Source organism: Vicia villosa, linkage group LG1 (genome assembly GCF_029867415.1).
Source record: "Vicia villosa cultivar HV-30 ecotype Madison, WI linkage group LG1, Vvil1.0, whole genome shotgun sequence".
Lineage (NCBI taxonomy): Eukaryota > Viridiplantae > Streptophyta > Magnoliopsida > Fabales > Fabaceae > Vicia > Vicia villosa.
The window spans coordinates 77,004,522-77,022,895 of NC_081180.1; the positions used below are offsets into that span (position 1 = coordinate 77,004,522).

At 33.9% G+C, this 18,374-nt stretch overlaps 1 protein-coding gene across 1 annotated transcript; it reads left to right on the forward strand.

The window, feature by feature from the left end:
• Positions 1-15,784: 15,784 nt before the first annotated feature.
• Positions 15,785-18,164, forward strand: LOC131610004 (zinc finger protein JAGGED-like). Its single transcript, XM_058881857.1, has 5 exons — positions 15,785-16,012; positions 16,114-16,208; positions 16,539-16,670; positions 16,915-17,005; positions 17,409-18,164. Coding segments are annotated over exons 1-5 (852 nt in total). The 5' UTR covers positions 15,785-16,010; the 3' UTR covers positions 17,941-18,164.
• The last annotated feature ends 210 nt before the right edge of the window (positions 18,165-18,374 follow it).

Genomic DNA, 18,374 nt, shown 5'->3' on the forward strand with positions numbered 1-18,374 from the left:
ATGTAGGACCACCTCCAAATGAGAGCCTTAATTCTCCAAACGGTATCGGAAACACTCCAAGAATCCTTCCGGACCATATTTATAGGGACTAAAAACATATTTAACCCTTAAAAAAAAAATTTTATAAAAAAATTCAAAATAGTAAAGTTATTTTAAACTTATTGTTTTATATAATTAAAGATTATTTTGGACATCCAATTATATACAAATTATTTTTCATGGAAAGTTATTCAAAATAACTTTAAATTTAAGTTATTTTTAAAAATTTTAATATAAAAAATAATAAAATGATAAAATACCTAAAGTAGTATTTCATCAAGTTAGGTTTCAAAAGTTATTGTTGCCAAATTGGAGAAGAATACTAAAAGGAAGTTATTAGAAGTCATGGCAGATGTGAAACTTAGGTATGTAAATGGGATCCCTGGTTCATGGAAGTTATTTGAATAACTGCCTAAGTACCATAAAAATTTATTACCTATTTAATACTGTAGGTATTAGTGTACGTTTTTGAAGAGGAATACAATGGAACTGAGCATAGGTTCTGTTTTAGGCATATATATGCCAATTTAAAAAAAGAAATTTATAGAGGGGGTTACTTTATTACGAGACCACGTGATGGTTGTAACTAAAGCAACATACTTTGAAGCACATAAATCTAATATGTTGAAAATAAAGGATATCAGTGAAGAGGCTAATGACTCGTTATGGCTTATTCCCAAACAAAAATGGTGTAATTATCTCTTTCTATTTTACTATAAGTATGATTATATTATGAACAACCCTAGTGAATCTTTCAATTCCACTATATTACTACAAAGAGACAATTCCAATATAACAAACAAAAGAAACCATATTAGGTTTTCATGGAAGAAAGAGAAGAGGGACGCAGAAGAAAATTAGGATTAGTTATAATTGTTTTACTATTCACTTACTCAATAAGGGGTCAAAGATTACAAGTGAATAACAAGAACCAACCTTTCTCAACAACCTGAAAAAAATAGTATATTTATAGACTACTTAGATAACTTAAGATACAAGCTCATATAAACAATTAGGCTGTATAAAAATGCCCAATTTACTATGCTAACAATCCTAGCATTTCGACTACTGCATGCTTGAGCGTACATCGACTACAACATGCAGAACTTTGACATCTGCATTTTAACAAACTTTGATAACATGCTTAATCTTTGTCGAATCAAGAAGCTAACCTTGTCGAGACTAGAGTTCAATCCAAAATCTCACAAATCTCCACCTTGGAACAAACTAGCCTTCTTCATGCAACTTTATCAACTTCATATAGTGAAAAATCTTACAACTTAGTTATTATATCAACAACATTGTGATATGTCGAACCTTCACCATTGGACTTCTCCACCCTCGATTATTTATCTAAAGAAATGCAGCCTCACATCGATGTGCTTGGTTCACTCATGATAAGTTGAATTCTTCTACAGGTATTGCACTTTGGCTGTCACATTTGATAGTGATTTATTGACTTTGAAGTTTCAGCTCGTTAGCAAAACCTTCAAGCCATAATGCTTCTTTTAGAGCTTCACTTAGGGCAGTATATTCTACTTCAGTGGTTGATAATGCAACAACTTTCTGAAGTGTTTATTTCCAACTGATTGTTGTGCCAAACATAGTGAAAATATATCCAAAAATAGATTTTGTGGAATCCATATACATGCTTACAAGACTCACTACATATGCTATGTCTCTCCTCCTATAGACCATGACATACATCAAAGAACCTGATATACTAGCATATGGAATGCTATTCATATAGGCTCTTTCAACTTTAGTACAAGGACTTTGAGTCTTACTCAATTTGAATTAAGGATTTGTCGATGTTACAATAGGCTTTTATTTCAACATACCAAATTTATCGAGAATCTCCTTTAGGTATTTCTCTTGAGATAAGCATAATCTCAACTGCTTTATATCTCTCTATACGTCAATCCTAATAATTTTGGAGATAACTCTCATATCCTTCATGTCGAACTCCTTATTGAGTTTATCCTTCACCTTCATTATATCCTTGACACGGTTGCTTGCTATGAGGATGTCATCCACATAAAGTAACAAAATAACAAGTGAATTTCCAAGTACAAATCTAAATTATACACAGTGGTCGAACTGGCTCCTAGTGAAACCTATGTGTGCCATGAATTTTTCGAATCTCTTGTTCCATTGATAAGGAGAATGTTTCAGGCCATGTAATGACCTATTCAACTTTAACACATAATCTTTCTTTCTCTTTTCTGCATACCATTCAGGTTGCCTCGTCAGGACTGTTTCATCTAGATCACCATAGAAGAAAGCGATATTCACATCCATCTATTCAAGTTCTAGGTCGAACTTTTCCACCATGTCTAACAACATTATAATGGATCTATGCTTCACAACATGTGAGTTCATCATTGAAGTTGACTCCTTCTTTCTGAGTGAACCCCTAGCAATCATTTTTTCCTTGTATCTCTTCGACGTCACTCCTTCGATTCCTTCCTTAACCTTAAAAATCCACTTACAGGTGACTAACATGGTTTGTATAGGTTTCTCGATCAGCTCCCAAGTGTATTTTTAATAAAGAGAATTCATCTCATCATCCATGGCTTTCACCCATTCAGTCTTATTTCACCTCCTCACAGCTTCCTTGTAGTTCCTAGGTTCTTCATCAAGGATCTCACTTGCATAGATATAGGCAAACACTATAAGATCCGCATAACCAAGTCTTTGAGGTGGCTTGATGAATCTTTTAGACCTGTCTCTTGCCACTAGATAGTCATCAGCAGTTTCCTCAGTCTCTTCATCAACAACTTAGGCTTCTTCTTCGACTTCATATGGGTTATGCAATTCAACATCATTATGCTCCCACTCAACATGAATCTCTTATTATTCCAGCTCTTTAGAGATTTCTGCATTTCGACCAACGTCATCAGTTTTCTTGAATGCCATTTCTTCTTCATTGAAAACTACATCTCGACTTATGATACACCATTTGTGACCTAGCTCTAGGCACCACGGCCTAGAAGTTTTGACTCTTTTAGGGTATCCCATGAACATGCATCTTAGAGCTCTAGGTTTGATCTTGTCTTGCCTAATGTGATCATAGGATACATAACCAAATACTCTAAGCATGTTGATATTAGGTGGATGTCTCGACCAGATTTCTTCAGGTGTCTTCATCTCCAAGGCAATCAAGAGATATCTATTTATTAGATATGCTGTTTTCGAAACAGCCTCAGCCTAAAACCCCTTCAATCTAGCACAAACCAACATACATCTAACTCTTTCCAAAATGGTTCGATTAAACCTTTCATATAAACCATTTTGTTGGGGAGTACATGCAGTATTTTTGTGCCTTGTAATACCAGACACGTCACAATAGCTGTCGACTGCCTCATCGCAAAATCAAGAAAAATTTCTATTCTCAACCTCTTGATTTTCTTGCCAATTTGGTTTTTGACTAGAGTCTTCTAACTTTTTAAAATATCAAAAGTTTCATCCTTAGCTTTCTGAATGAATACCCATAATTTTCGAGAATAATCATCAACTATGGATAAAAAGTATCTTGCACCTGAGTGTGAAGGATACCTTGCAGGCTCCTGAAGATTAACATGAATATAATCAAGGGATCTATGTGTTCTTTGTTTATATTTGTTAAACTTCACCCAATAGGATTTACCGAATACACAAGGTTTGCAAAACTCCAGCTTTTCAATCGTGTTACCACATAATAGATTTTTTTCATTGATTCGACCAGGCCTCTTTCACTGATATCGCCAAGTCGCTTGTGCCATAGCTTAGTCTTCGACACAGTTTTTATGGATAGCACATATGTTGAACAACTTACAAACATATTTTCAAGGGTATACAAGCTTTGCCTTTTGATTTCTCTTAAGACTTCTTTCTACCCCTTCATTACTCTTAGGATATCTTACTCTCCTTTGAAAACAAATCCTTTCTTGTCGAATTCACCAAGAGAAATCACTTTCCTCTTCAGATCAGGTACATACCTGACACCAGTTAATAACTTTATTGACTCATTATGGAGTTTGACTCTTACAAATCCAATTCCTGCAATTTTACAGGCTTTGTTGTTTCCCAGTAGAACTGGTCCACCATCTTGATCATAAAAGTCCTCAAACATATCTTTGTTTGGAGTCATGTTCCAAATACAACCTGAATCCAAGATTCATTCCTTGTAATAATTCCTGCTCAAAACTACAAAAACATTAGATGATTCAAAATCGTCTTGCACAATGGCTTCATTGCGATTGTCCTTATCACCATGATTATTCTGTCGATTAGGGAATACCTTTTGGGTGTGACTCTCCTTCTTGCAGCGATAACACCTAATTACAAAAGTATCACCACCATACTATTTCTGCTAACCCTTACCATTCTTCTTTTCAAACTTACCATCTTTCTTCGAGAATTTCCCCTTAATGGACAAATATTCACCAAGAGATGATGGTTTATACTCCTTCATTTCATTAAAGTCCTTTGAGTACAAGGTATATTGAATTTCTTCAAAGGTCAAGGAATCTCTTCCATACAAGAGACTTTTTTTAAGTGAGCATGAGAACATGGTAAAGCACACAATAATAACAACGCTTGATCTTAATCATTGATCTTGACATCAATATTTTCAAGATTAAGAATCATCTTGTTGAACATATCCAACTACTCAGCCAAGACTTTGTCTTCACCCATCTTGAATGAATATAGAACTTGCTTAAGGTAGAGGCAATTGGCTGACGATTTAGTCATGTACAAACTTTCGAGTTTCGTCCATACACCCGCCACTCTATTATCCTTCTAAACCTTCAGGAGAAACTTATCACCAATGCTTAATACGATGGCATTATGGGATTTCTCTATCATCGGTGTCATCATCTTCTCCTTTAGCGCAACATCCATGGTTGCGACTCCCTTAAATGCTTCTAGAAAATCCCAATAAACTAGTATGGCTTGCATCTTTAAGTGCCACAAATCAAAATTATTCACACCGATGAGTTTCTAAATCTCATACTTCTTTGACGACATCTTCTTCTCCATGCGCATCGCAACAGTTTGTTGCAACAGAGTACCATCATGAACAAACCAAAACTATGAGAAATATTGAGTTTTTTGAACAAACACAAGAAAGCTTATTAGGTTTTCATGATAAAGATAGAAGAGGGAAGAAGAAGAAAATAAAAAATGGTTATAAATATTTTACTATTCACTTACTCAATAAGGGTTCAAAGATTACAAGTGAATAACAATCACTAACCTCCCTCAATAACATGAGAGAACTAGTCTATTTATAGACTACTAAGCTAACTTAATCTACAAGATGACTTAAATTATTAGGCTTCATAAATAGGAACAATTCGATATGCTAACAATCCTAGCATTTCGACTACTGCTTGTTTTAGCGTGCTTCGACTAAAACATGCATGACTCCGACATCAGCATGTGAACAGACTTTGACAACATACTAAATATCTTTCAAACCAAGAAGCTAATCTTGTTGAGACTACAATTCGATCCAAAATCTCACAGCTTGAATTGTCTCCAAAATTAACTAGACACAAATACAATTACATGTTTAAATTTATGATATATTACCAGTCAAAAGTCAAAAGGGCATCTCTTAAAAAACAATTCTTACAAATGTAAGACACCATACGAGCACAACAACCACACGATCTATTGGGTTAGTTTTTTTATATACGATGAAGACAAAGTAACTAATTTTTTCGTTTATAATTGAATGTTGTTAACATGACTAAGATTCAAGGAAATGGGGAAAGAAGTAACACAAAAATACTAATACAAAGTTATGGAAATATTTTGATCTCATAAAGTGGAGTTTCTTATCATGGTAAACCAAAGGGGAATATGATAAAGTTCTATACAATGCTAAAAGATAGACGAAGAAGAAACGAAGACAATACATGCAACTTTGATTTAGGGATTTATTTTTTCTTCGTCTTCCACTTTGCAGTATTTTTATTTTCAACAAATGAATTAAAAAATTTCTAAAATCCATTTTGTAATTACTAATATTTTAATTGATAACGATGTGGCCACCAAATAAGCATAACATTTTAAAAAATTGGCAAGTGTTCCTTCATGCCGAAAAAAACTTGCATGAACACAAACATAATAAGTGGCTGTACAAACAACCAAACACAAATTTTTATTAATTAAAAAACAAAAATATTTTTTCTCTTTCCTATTCAATCACAACCACTCCATGAATCTAATTAAAAAAGAAATTAAATTTTAAATAAATTTAAAAATTTTTCTTTTCTTATTGGTTGTTCCTAACACTAGTGATTTATGAATATATTATCCTAAATAAAATGACTAGAGAAGGAATGATTTCATCCACAAGAACAAATCATAATAGTGATGAACCACGTGAGAGAAAATCTCACACTGATCCCAAACATAATTATTTTGATGCTTGATGCAAAAAATGACCTTTGTAGCATTCTTAATTTTAGTCATTATGTGAAAAAAATCTAGTGTTTCTATCACCTTCAACACTCCATTGAACTATGACTTTCTGTTTCAAAAAAAAAATCAATCTTGAGAGCATTATCCAAAACCAACTTAGCTTCCTTCTCTTGAAAACAAAGAGCCTCGCAATAATCATCCATGCCAATTTGGTCCTGGATAAGCTTTATTCTCTCCTCAGAAGCTTTAACATTATCTTGGATATTTTCAAAAATTTCCTTGTTCAACACTTTAAGCTTAGCTTTGGGCAAGTGCATTTTTTATTAAGCACATACATAGAACATTTTTTGATTTCACACTATAGTCTCTGATTATGTAGAACAAGTGACCTCAAGTACAAAAGGGGGTGAATTATGGATTTTGAAAAATGTGGATATTTTTCCCTTTCTCGTTTAAGATCGTGTTAGTAGAGTTTTTTAGTAGTAAAGCATAGTGGAAGTAGAGTAAATATATTGCAGAAAATTAAAGAGAGTAAGGAGAGAAAGTTTTCACCATAGAGTTATATAAGTTTGGCCGAATGTTGGCTTAGTCATGTCCCTAAGAGTTCTTGAGATTTTTCACTATAAACATATAAACATATGATCTTTTATCGGTTATGCCCATGAACCTTAAAACAATGTGACCTTTTGAATTTGAACAAACTTATTCTCAACCTATGGACGACTTTCACCCAAAATCAAAGCTTTTCAACGGCTAAGCTTAATAAACCAATATCAGATATCTATGGTTGATCTCAAAAAACCAAAACTTAATTTCTTAAAGGTATCATACCCTTAAGACTATCAATGACCAGCACAACCACTTACAAAATGATATTCTCCTTACAAATAAAACTTCACTCCAAAGCAATAAGGTACCCAAAAGTGAAAAAATAAAATTTCTAGAGAGAGAAGGAGAGAACTTAGAGAGATAAATTCCAAAAAAATATGAAAACATTGGAAAGTGGCATGCTTTCAAGGGAGGAAGACACCCCTTTATATAGTAGTCGGGATCACTCAATAAGGAAATAATTCATGGGCCTCATTAACTATTTAATCGATTGATCTAATCAATTAGTTTAAATGAATATGACCGTTATGATTCTCAAAATGTAAGGTTGTGATGTAGATCTATTGCCAATCATTTAGGAGTTGTAGAAATGTCTTGACGCGTAAGTTTTATCTTTTTTAATCAATTAGACTAATCAATTAAATTAGACAAAAAAATTTCTCTAGTCATTTCTAGTGTTCCTAAGTTATTTGGCACAACTTCCAAGACATTTTTAAATGTTTTTCTTTCTGAAAAAGATTTTTAGTGTGTGTGAGTTGTCTTAGTATTTTTAAACTACTGTTTTATTTATACAATACATGTTTCTCTCAGACATAATGACAAGACCTGACGAGCTTTCACACTTATATTTTTTAAGAGACTTTTAGGACTTCTGTGGTGTTGTTAATTGATTTTGAGTTCTCCATGTTTGTTTGCAGTTGACTTTGAGAGCTTCATGCTTGTAGATGTGTTATTATCATAAAAACTTGGTTGTTACTTGCAAGCACACATATCCACAGATTAGACACCAGGGGATACAATGATGGGAAAAATGTTTTCGAGATATTTCCATAAAATAATTCTAAAGACATAATTTGTTGAAGTATAAATGGAAAAAAAAAACTAAATTGTTTGTAATTATCCTTGAGCAAAAAGGAAACTTGTTTGCCATCTACAATTATCACCGGAGAGTCTAAGTCTATAGAGAAAAAGAATCGAAGATTAGGATGCAAATTGAGATTAGCAACCCATTTGCCGAGGAAATCATCAAATGACATCCATGGTTCAACCATAAAAACCAGGTTGATTTATTTTGAGAAATAAATCTCTTAAGAGCCATTTTTGAAGGAGAGATGACAATACCTCTCACATTCTAAACCAATCATTCCAAATGGCTTAGGGACTACACCCAATATTGAATGGGGTGTATTTGATAATTCTGTCTTAATTTTATATGTTGTGCATGCCCAGTATCTTAAAAACCCTATTATATAAGTTGTAATAACTCTTGCTGATGTTTTTCAATGAATGTTCAAGTTGTTTTATTTTTATCTTCCTTTAGAAGCTTATTTTTTATTATTATCTAAGTTAGATTTATCATTGGTGCTTTCATTATTGCATCTCAATCCTTCCATGGCTCCCCCTAAACCCCCCCAATCCTTCTTCTAAGGAGCTTCTAGAAGAAGATGTCCAAATATCCAACTTACATCTAAACAATGTTATGAACCAAAATCAAGAACAAATGGATGAGAGATTTGCACAAATTTATGCAAATCTATCTCAGCAAGTGGGTCAAATTCATACTAGAATAGATAATGACAAGAATATTGAAGATTCCAAATATGAATCTCTCATGGCTGTCCTTAATAAGATTTCACTTCAGCGTGAAAAACAACATGTCGTTGCTGCTACGGTTCTTTCGGGAGCAAGCTCCTCAGGTATTAATCAAAACTCCTCTTCCATTTCCTTTGGTTCACCCCTCATTACCTAGATTTTAACCCTAACTCATTCATCCTTAAGACAACCCGCTCCGTTTTCCCTTTCCCCCACCGAACCCACCGATTCTGCGCACCCACGTCTCACAACACCCCAACCCCACCACCCTTTTCCACTTTTATTCCATCATCCGCACCATTTGTTTCATCACAACCATATTTTGTTCCTTTATTCCACCAACTAACCTACCCTCAAACCCTTAACATTCCACCTTTACCCCCTTTGCGAACCCCTAGACTTGAACTTACTATGATTTATGGTACTAATCCATTAGACTGGTTATTCCAAGCAGAACAATTTTTTAGTTTTTACAATTTACAACCCTAAAATCGCTTGTCTTTAATATCTTTCTACATGAAAGGCGTCGCTTTGTCATGGTTTAAATGGATGTATCAAAACCACTTTTTAATTGATTGGTTCTCATTTATTAGAGCTTTGAAATTACGATTTTGACCGTCTACATATGATAACCACCAAGCTGAGTTGTTTAACCTAAAACAAGATGGGTGCGTTGTGGATTACCAAATAAAATTTGAAAAGTTAGGGAACCAAGTCGTGGGGTTACCACTGGATGCTATTTTGAACTATTTTATTTCTGGATTGAAACAAGAAATTCGCAATGAGATGGCCATTCTTCACCCAACTTCCATTTCCCAAACCATTGGTTTGGCTAAACTCATTGAAGCTAAATTACCTGATGCCAAACCAAAATTTCAAAAACCTTACCCCAACACATTTAACTACAACCCCTCCTACAACAAGCCTCTCACTATACCCCTTACCCCCACCATACCTGATTCAAAATTACCCTCCTCCTCCCAAACTACAAAACTGCCTATTCGGTGTGTCTCGAGTTCCCAAATGCTAGATCAACGTGTGCAGGGTCTATGTTTTAATTGTGATGAGAAATCCATCCCCGACCATAAATGTAGTTCAAACGATTCCTATTAATGCTTGCAGACGAAAATTATGTGGATGTCCACCAAGTAGAGGAACTGCCTCAAGAGGCAGCTGCTGAGACAGATTCAAGTAATACCTATTTTCAATTGTCAACCCAAGCCTTAACAGACCGATTCTCCACACAAACCCTCAAACTCCAAGGCTTACTAGGTGGGCTACAAGTTATGGTCTTAATTGATACAAGAAGTACTCACAATATCCTATAACCTAGGATTGCTCAACATTTAAATCTCATAACTACACCCACTCCTCAAATCTCGGTTATGTTTGGAAATGGCTCACATCTTCAATGTGAAGGTATTTGTAACAATGTCCAACTTACCCTCCAAAAAAAATCCTTCACACTACCATTTTATCTCTTATCCATTGAAGGTGCTGAAGTGGTTCTTGGTATGGCTTGGTTACAAACCTGATCCGCTGTCGCGTGCGGATCAAAAACGAGTTATTTTGAAAAGACTGTAGATAGCGACAAGTGACTCGAGTATCTTATCACAAGGATTCTTGTGTTATATTAACTGAACAAAATCAATTTATGGGGGGGGTTGGTTGGTTTAGAATCGAATTGACAAAAGTCGAAATAAGTGATTATTGAAATAAGTGATTTTAACAGGTTAATCAACCGGTTCTACTTCCAACTTATCATCGGTTATTACAATTTCAATTCCCCTAAGTGGTACCAATTCCTATTCGATTGCAATATTGATGAAACAAGCGTCGACAATACTACACGAGTTATGATCCTAATCACCAAATTAAGCAAACGGTTCACCGAATTAAGCAAACGGTTATCGATAGCGTGAATTAACGAAGAAGCTAAGCTTAAGCGCGATTAAAGTAAGGAACACGCATCAATCGAATTAAATCCAATACATTCTACAAAAAAGAATTAAGCAAACGAAATTATAGAACAAATTGGAAAGGAACTAAATTAAATTGAAAGTAATAATAACCTCAAAGTTTTGTGGAATTCGAATTCGGTAGATTGCCCCTTTGGATTAGTTCTCCATTGCAAAAATCGTAAAAGAAAAAGTTTTTCTTCGTGAATATTGGGTAATAGAGAGAACAAACCAAATGGTTTATGACCCAACTGGGTCAAATTACAAAACCCAGGCCCACTACTTAACTACCCAAAAACTGAAAATAAAATAGTGTTGCAGCTTCAAATGCAAATCTGGGAATTATAGACTCCGAATCTGACTTCGACTCCAACATAAAAGTCGTAGCCCTCTCTCTTAGCTTTCCGGCGATTATTAGAAAGCCTCAATCGGATTCCTAGAACTCCAGTTATGATCGTTTTCGTGAAAGCTGCCAAAGCTGAAAAATAAAGTGCAAAAATTAAATAAAGCTAAAAATAAAATAAAATAAAATATAAAACACATTAAAACATAAAAATAATCAAAACAAACCAAGGAAATGCTTGAGTACAAACATGAAAGGACGTGCATAAAAATGCACTAATCAAACCTTAGGACAAATTCAGGCAGATTTCACAATTCCTTCAATTACTTTTAACCACCAAAGAGATTTCCTTAAAAGAAATCTTATGTATCTAGATATAAAAGTAACTTTATTCCCACTTGTTTTTATTGTAGTATAAGTGGTTATACACTTAATGCTTACTATGTAAGAAAGTTTAGTGTAGCAAGTGGGCATTATGTGTGGGTTAAGAAATGAACTAATTATGAAGGATCCAAGGCACGATGGGTACCTAACAAAACTTAATTTATTTTGTAGGCATGCTTGAAGACCACTACAAACATGTGGTATCTTGATACTGGTTGTTCGAAGCATATGACGGAAGACATAAGCCAATTTTCAAATCTAGTGCCTAAAGCCAAGGGATATGTCACCTATGGAGACAACAACAAAGGAAAAATCCTTGGCATTGGCAAAGTTGGAGCACCACCTTTCCCATCCATTGAAGATGTACTTTATAATGAAGGACTAAAGCATAATCTTCTAAGTATACGCCAACTTTGTGACAAAGGCTTTAAAATCAAGTTCACCAAAGATGAATGTTTGATTGAAGATGAAGCCACCCATGAGGTAAGACTTAAAGGTAAAAGAATTAACAATATTTTTATGTTATCTTTAGATGATTTATCTTTGAAAGAAAATATCTCATGGTAAACAACAATGAATCATGGCTTTGGAATAAAGGGGCAGCCCATATGCATATGGAACAATTAAATAAATTAGCCAAATGTGATCTAGTCATTGGTTACCAAAGATAAAGTTTGTCAAAGATAAATTATGTGATGTTTGTCAAAAGGGAAAGCAAACTAAATCAACTTTCAAGGCAAAGAATGTGATATCAACAACAAGGCCACTTCAATTGTCGCACATGGACTTGTTTGGTCCATCAAGAACAAGAATTTCGGAGGTAATGTATATGTCTTAGTTATTGTTGATGATTTTTCTAGATATTCTTGAACTTTGTTTCTTGTGCAGAAAAGTGATGCTTTTAAAGCATTCAAGAAGTATGCAAATCAAATTCAAAATGAAAAATCATTAAAGATAACCTCTATTAGAAATGACCATGCATGGTGGAGAGTTTCAAAATGCATCGTTTGAAGAATTTTGCAAAGAACATGGTATCTTCCATAATTTTAAGCACCAAGGAATCCACAACAAAATGGAGTGGTTGAAAGAAAGAATAGATCCTCAGTAGAACTTGCAAGAGCAATGCTTAGCGATTTAAGTCTACCAAAGTATTTTTGGGCAGATGCGGTTAGCACGATATGTTATGTAAGTAATCGGTTATCATTAGACCAATCTTGAAAAAGACTCCATTTGAGCTCTTCAAAGAAAGAAAGTCAAACATTGCTCATTTTCATATCTTACGATGCAAGTGCTTTGTCCTCAACAATTACAAATACAATCTCAATAAGTTTGACAAAAAATCCGACGAAGGTATATTTCTCGGTTACTCCCTCACTAGTAAAGCTTATATAATTTATAATAAGAGAACTTTAACTATAAAAGAATCTATGCATGTTTCCTTTGATGAATCTAACACCTCTAAGGAGGATATAGTTGTTTGTGATGATGATGATGAAATTTTAGAAATCCCTTTGGAAGAAGCTACCACACACAACAATGTGAATCAACCGGAACACCGACAAGAAATTTCACAACAAGATACAAATTAAAGTGATCTTCCTAAAGAATAGAGAACCCATTGTGATCATCCATTCGACAAAGTTATTGGTGATATAAGTCAATGAGTTACCACAAGACTGAATCTCAAAGATGTTTTACTCGGTTAGGTTCATTCTTACGATTGCAGGACACTATACGAGCACAACAATTACTAATATCCTAATTAGAAATCATGTAGCCACCAAATAAGCGCCCAACATGTCAAGAAAGAGCCAAGTTTTCCTCCACGTCAACTTGTGTTAAAACGTAAGTTAATTAGAGAGACTAAAATCTTGAATTAAAAATTTTATGAGGACGATTGCTTGAAAAAAATTAGAAGACTTAAATCGAATGTTGAAATATTTAGAGGGACCACTTACTTACTTAACTCTTTTTATATCAATGATTTGTCTAATTGAATTAGATCTTGTAATTGGCAATATTTTTTCTCTTTCTTTGAAGTTTTTATTTCCAAAGTGTCCAAAATTTAAATTAGGACATGAATGAGTCCTAAACAAAAACAAGAGAGGGAACGTTCAAGGGCGGCCTAAGCAACCATAACGGTTGCACCTCATACACATCTTCGAGTCTGGGCAGAAACATATCAAGTTTGAAAAAAATAAACAACAACAACTAAGTCTTATTCTATTAAGTGTAATTTTACATAAACGTTATAAATGTTCTATTCGGAAATAGTTTTTAAAAATTAAAATCATAATACTTATAAAAAGAAATCATCATAAAATGAACACTACTTTAATGCCAGAGGATTAAGATGAGATTCTACCTACTACTTTAATGCCAGAGGATTAAGATGAGATTCTACCTTAATCACTTATTATGTCTCTTCCAATCACAGCACAAAAGCAACGCAAAGGTAAAACACTTATCAGTTCAAATTTTGACTCCTTGAAAAGAAGAAAGCCAATAAAAACAACTTTCTATACTGCTTGTAAGTTACCTAGTAATCTAGACTTCCGAATAATAGAACAACATATTTGTTGGATTTATTACCTAATTAATCACAAAAACCCAACACTGGACCACCTAAAAAGTAATCATAGTATCTACACACACTTGCAAGAAAAATTTCAGATAGTTTATACGCCCCTTGATTGCATCATTTTTCAGATTTAAAAAATGTGACTAATCCTTCATCATACTATATAGTACCAACCAGCTAGTCAATGGCAGCTTCACTACTAGAGTGGTCCATTAATTCACCTGATTTTAATGCCTACCTCTCTTTCTTATTAGGTAACGTCTTTGTTTCTTCTTTATAACCATTTCAGGTGTGTGAGTAGTGGAGCCACTCCTCTAACTCTATCTTGTCTCTTTTCTTTTTTTTTTTCTCACTTCATTCCTCCAAATCACAAGGAAATTATCTAGTTACATTGTAACCATCTAGTTATAACAAAGGTTTAAAAGGTGTAAAATAATAAAGAGAGAATAGATGTGTATAATGAAAAGGACTATGTATATGTAATCTAAGAGATATAGAAATAAAAAACAAGAAAAGTGGGGTTGGGATTTATATGGCCCCAACCCAAGTTAGATATGAAAAAACCCTAATGATAGATATTGATAGCAACTTTTCTATGAAGCAAGTGTAAGTCCCATGGGTAGAATTTTACACCCAGAAAGGAGGCATTGAGCTATTGTGGACCATACATGACCTGTTTCTCAAACATGTCCCCCCTCTTTTAGCACAATAACCACGCTAAATGTTTCTACGTACCCTATTGTCTTGTCTTCCTTTCTTTATTTCTACTACTATAAATGCTTTGCTATCTTTCATTCTTAGGGCAACCCAACTTTAATGCTCCTAACTTTTACATATTTATCTTGTACTCTCTACACATTTCTTTTTATTTCTGTCCTATTCTTTGAAAAATGCTTCATCTTTTTTTTTTTTTTTTAATTTCATGAACTTATTTAGTTATTTTAATTAATCATTTTTTTGACATTTATGTGTATACATATTTTACACATTATTTTTTGCCTACTCTAGGGCAAAAAAGTACTAGAGCAATATACATAGTATATAATTTTTTTGGTCGTAAAGAAACTCATAAATACAGTCATGAGTACTAAGATTTAAACCCTAAGTGATAAAGTACAATCAAATAATATCGGTTTCTGTAAGTTTAACTATGATTTACAGACTACATAGATTATTATCATGAGAAATGAACAACACTTATATAATTAGAGATGGTAATTCTATGAATAAGCAATACAAACTAATAATAAATACGATACATACTCGAATATATTAATTTAATATTATAAATTGATTAGATATAATCAATGTTGTGTCGGATATCAGATACGATTTAAATTGGAAATATTGATGTTAATTAAAATATATTTGATTAATGCTTTTTTTAAATTAATATTTTTTTTAGTTTCCTTAGTATCATTTGATTTGTGAAGACTCTCAACCAAACTGGACTAAGCTAGTTAGCTAGAAATTAGCAAGTAGTATCTGATTAAGCTAGCTATACACACACACACACTCTCTTTTTAAAGTCACGAGAAGCCACTGTCCCATTGTTCATTCAATTTTATGTGTGTGTGTGGAGAGAGATAAAGAAATAGAGAGAGAAAGAGAGAGAGATTCGAGAGAGAGAGAGGAAGGTGGCAGAGGAACTGATAGAGAACTTTCAAAGCTCTTTATCTTCTACCATCACTCAACTAGCCTCTATATTGCAGTCTCAAACTGAAAGTCTCACAAATTTTGTTAAAAGCTTTAGTTTCATTTTACCTTCCTTTCTCAAACAAAGTGGTGTTTCTTTCTTTTCTTCATCTATTATCATTTCATTTTTCACCTCTTTCTGTCTCTCTTTCTCTCTGTCGGTACCATCATCATGTAGGTCTTCCCCCACTATACTACTATTCTACACCTTCTTCTCATTCATTCACATTAATCTTCTTCATTAACTCTTTTTTTTCTCTCTCCTTTTTTTTCAGGAGACCACAAGGAAACCCTTTAGATCTTAACAATTTGCCTGATGAATACTCTAGAGATCATGGCAAACAACTCCTTGAAGACACCGATCCACCCGGTAATAACTAGTTTCACTTTTTTCTTCACAAATCATAAATTTCTAATATTAATATCATATATACATATCATATGATAAAAATATATATATCAAAATAATTGTATAGTATTAATATTAATATTATATTTCATACTAACATTATACTTTCCGAAGGTATATTCTTTTGACCATGAAACATGTTTTTGTTTTTCCTTGTCTTTTTTCATGTTTCCTTAAACTTCAAAGATATTATGATAATACTAATGAAAAATGAGATGATAAAAGTTTAAGGAAAAGAAGATGTGTCATTGGAATTGCTTAAATTGGAAGATGTTTTTGATGTGTTGACAGGTTGTAGGAAAAAGAAAAACGGCGGGAAGGAAGGAAAAGAAGAGTGTGGGAAGGTGTATGAGTGTAGATTTTGTTCCCTCAAGTTCTGTAAATCTCAGGCTCTTGGGGGGCACATGAACCGTCACCGACAAGGTTTAGTTCATTTTTTTTATTCTTAATAAAATAAAATATTTAAGGTCACACACAACTAGTAGTTCAGTTCTTAATGATTTGTCCATGAAGGGTTGTCACTTGTCATCTCAAACACAAAAAGATGTGAAAATTGGTTAAATTTAAATTCTTTTTTTTCTTCTTGGTTTTGATTTGAAAGGTATCTTGGGCTTGATTTGATGTGTATTTGTTGTTGTGATTGTGTTGTTGGGTTTGGTGGATGCAGAAAGGGAAACTGAGACACTTAATCATGCTCGTCAGTTGGTCTTCAGAAATGATCATAACATTGCACCACAACCTCCTTCTCACCTTGTAGGGTATGTATAAAATGCTTCATTTCTTCTCAAATATTACTTTAAATTGAATATTTTTTAAAAATAATTAGTCAAGGGCTAATTTTGCTAGTAATTATTTGGCAAAAAAATTCTTAAATATCTTAAGAGCGAATTTTGCTATCTTCTCTTCATCAAGATTAATATATGCAGATGCGCTCAAAATATACTAGTCAAATAATTTTGTCAGTGATTAGTATATGCACTTGCGCTTAGATATATATATTTTTGTAAAAAAATGGCCATAAAATTGAAAATATAGTGAATGGGTGTAACCAAATGAATGTGTCACTATAGTCTTGTTAAACTCATTTTAATTTCAACCTCATCAAATTTGTTTCTCTTTTTGTTAATATGAATATAATTTTTATTAAACCATGTATTTCAGATGTTGTCCACCCCCTATAGCAACAGGTGGTTATATTCCAGCAAATACCATGGGAGTTGATCCAACAATGCCACCAAGATTTCCAAGATACTTCTCTGGTTCATCGTCTTCGACTCACATTCCACCGCCTCCACCACCACCTCCACCACAGCCATTTCTCTACTCTTCCCCTTCGCGTCCAGTTTCATTTCCATCACACGTGATTCCTCATCATCCAATGAACGAATATCACGTCGGACACGTGATGAGTAGCAGCCACAGTCACCACCAGCAGCAGTATGGTGGACATGGACAACACAACTTTGGCGGAGGTGAGTCGAATTACACGTGCATAGGTGCACCGGTTGGACAAGGCTTTAGTGGCGGTGGTAATGGTAATGGTGGTGGTGGGAAGGATCATCATAATCATCAAGAGGAAGGAGTAGGAGGAGGAGGAGGGTTGAACTGGGGAAGAAGCTATGCAGGAACAACACAGCAGCATCGTTTGGATAGTCATTCAGCAGCGATCAATCGGTTTCAAGATGGTTTCTAATGAGAGTGAGAGAGATTCTTTATGAGATTGTGTTCTGTTCAATGATAACAACAAAATGTGACAGATGCAGGTGTAGTGATGATGAGTCATCAGAGAGAGAGAGAAAGGGTTTGGTTTGGTTTTATTTTGGTTTTTATGTTAAATTTTTCTATAAGAAAAACAGCTTTTGAGATCATTCACACTCTCAGCTACTTTGGCTTGGAGCTGTGGGAATTTGTATGGGAATTAACAACAACTTTCATATCAACTCAAACTTTTCTATTTTCTATTTGCATTTTAATTCTATCTTCTTTAGACCATGTACAATGGGTGTGTTTAGTTGAACTCAACATGCAAAATCTCTTTCAATGGGTGTTTAGAGTAGTGTTGAGTGTGAGGTGGAAGAGAGAGGTGTTGAGAAAACTCAACACAATTGAGTCTGACACGTGGCTGTT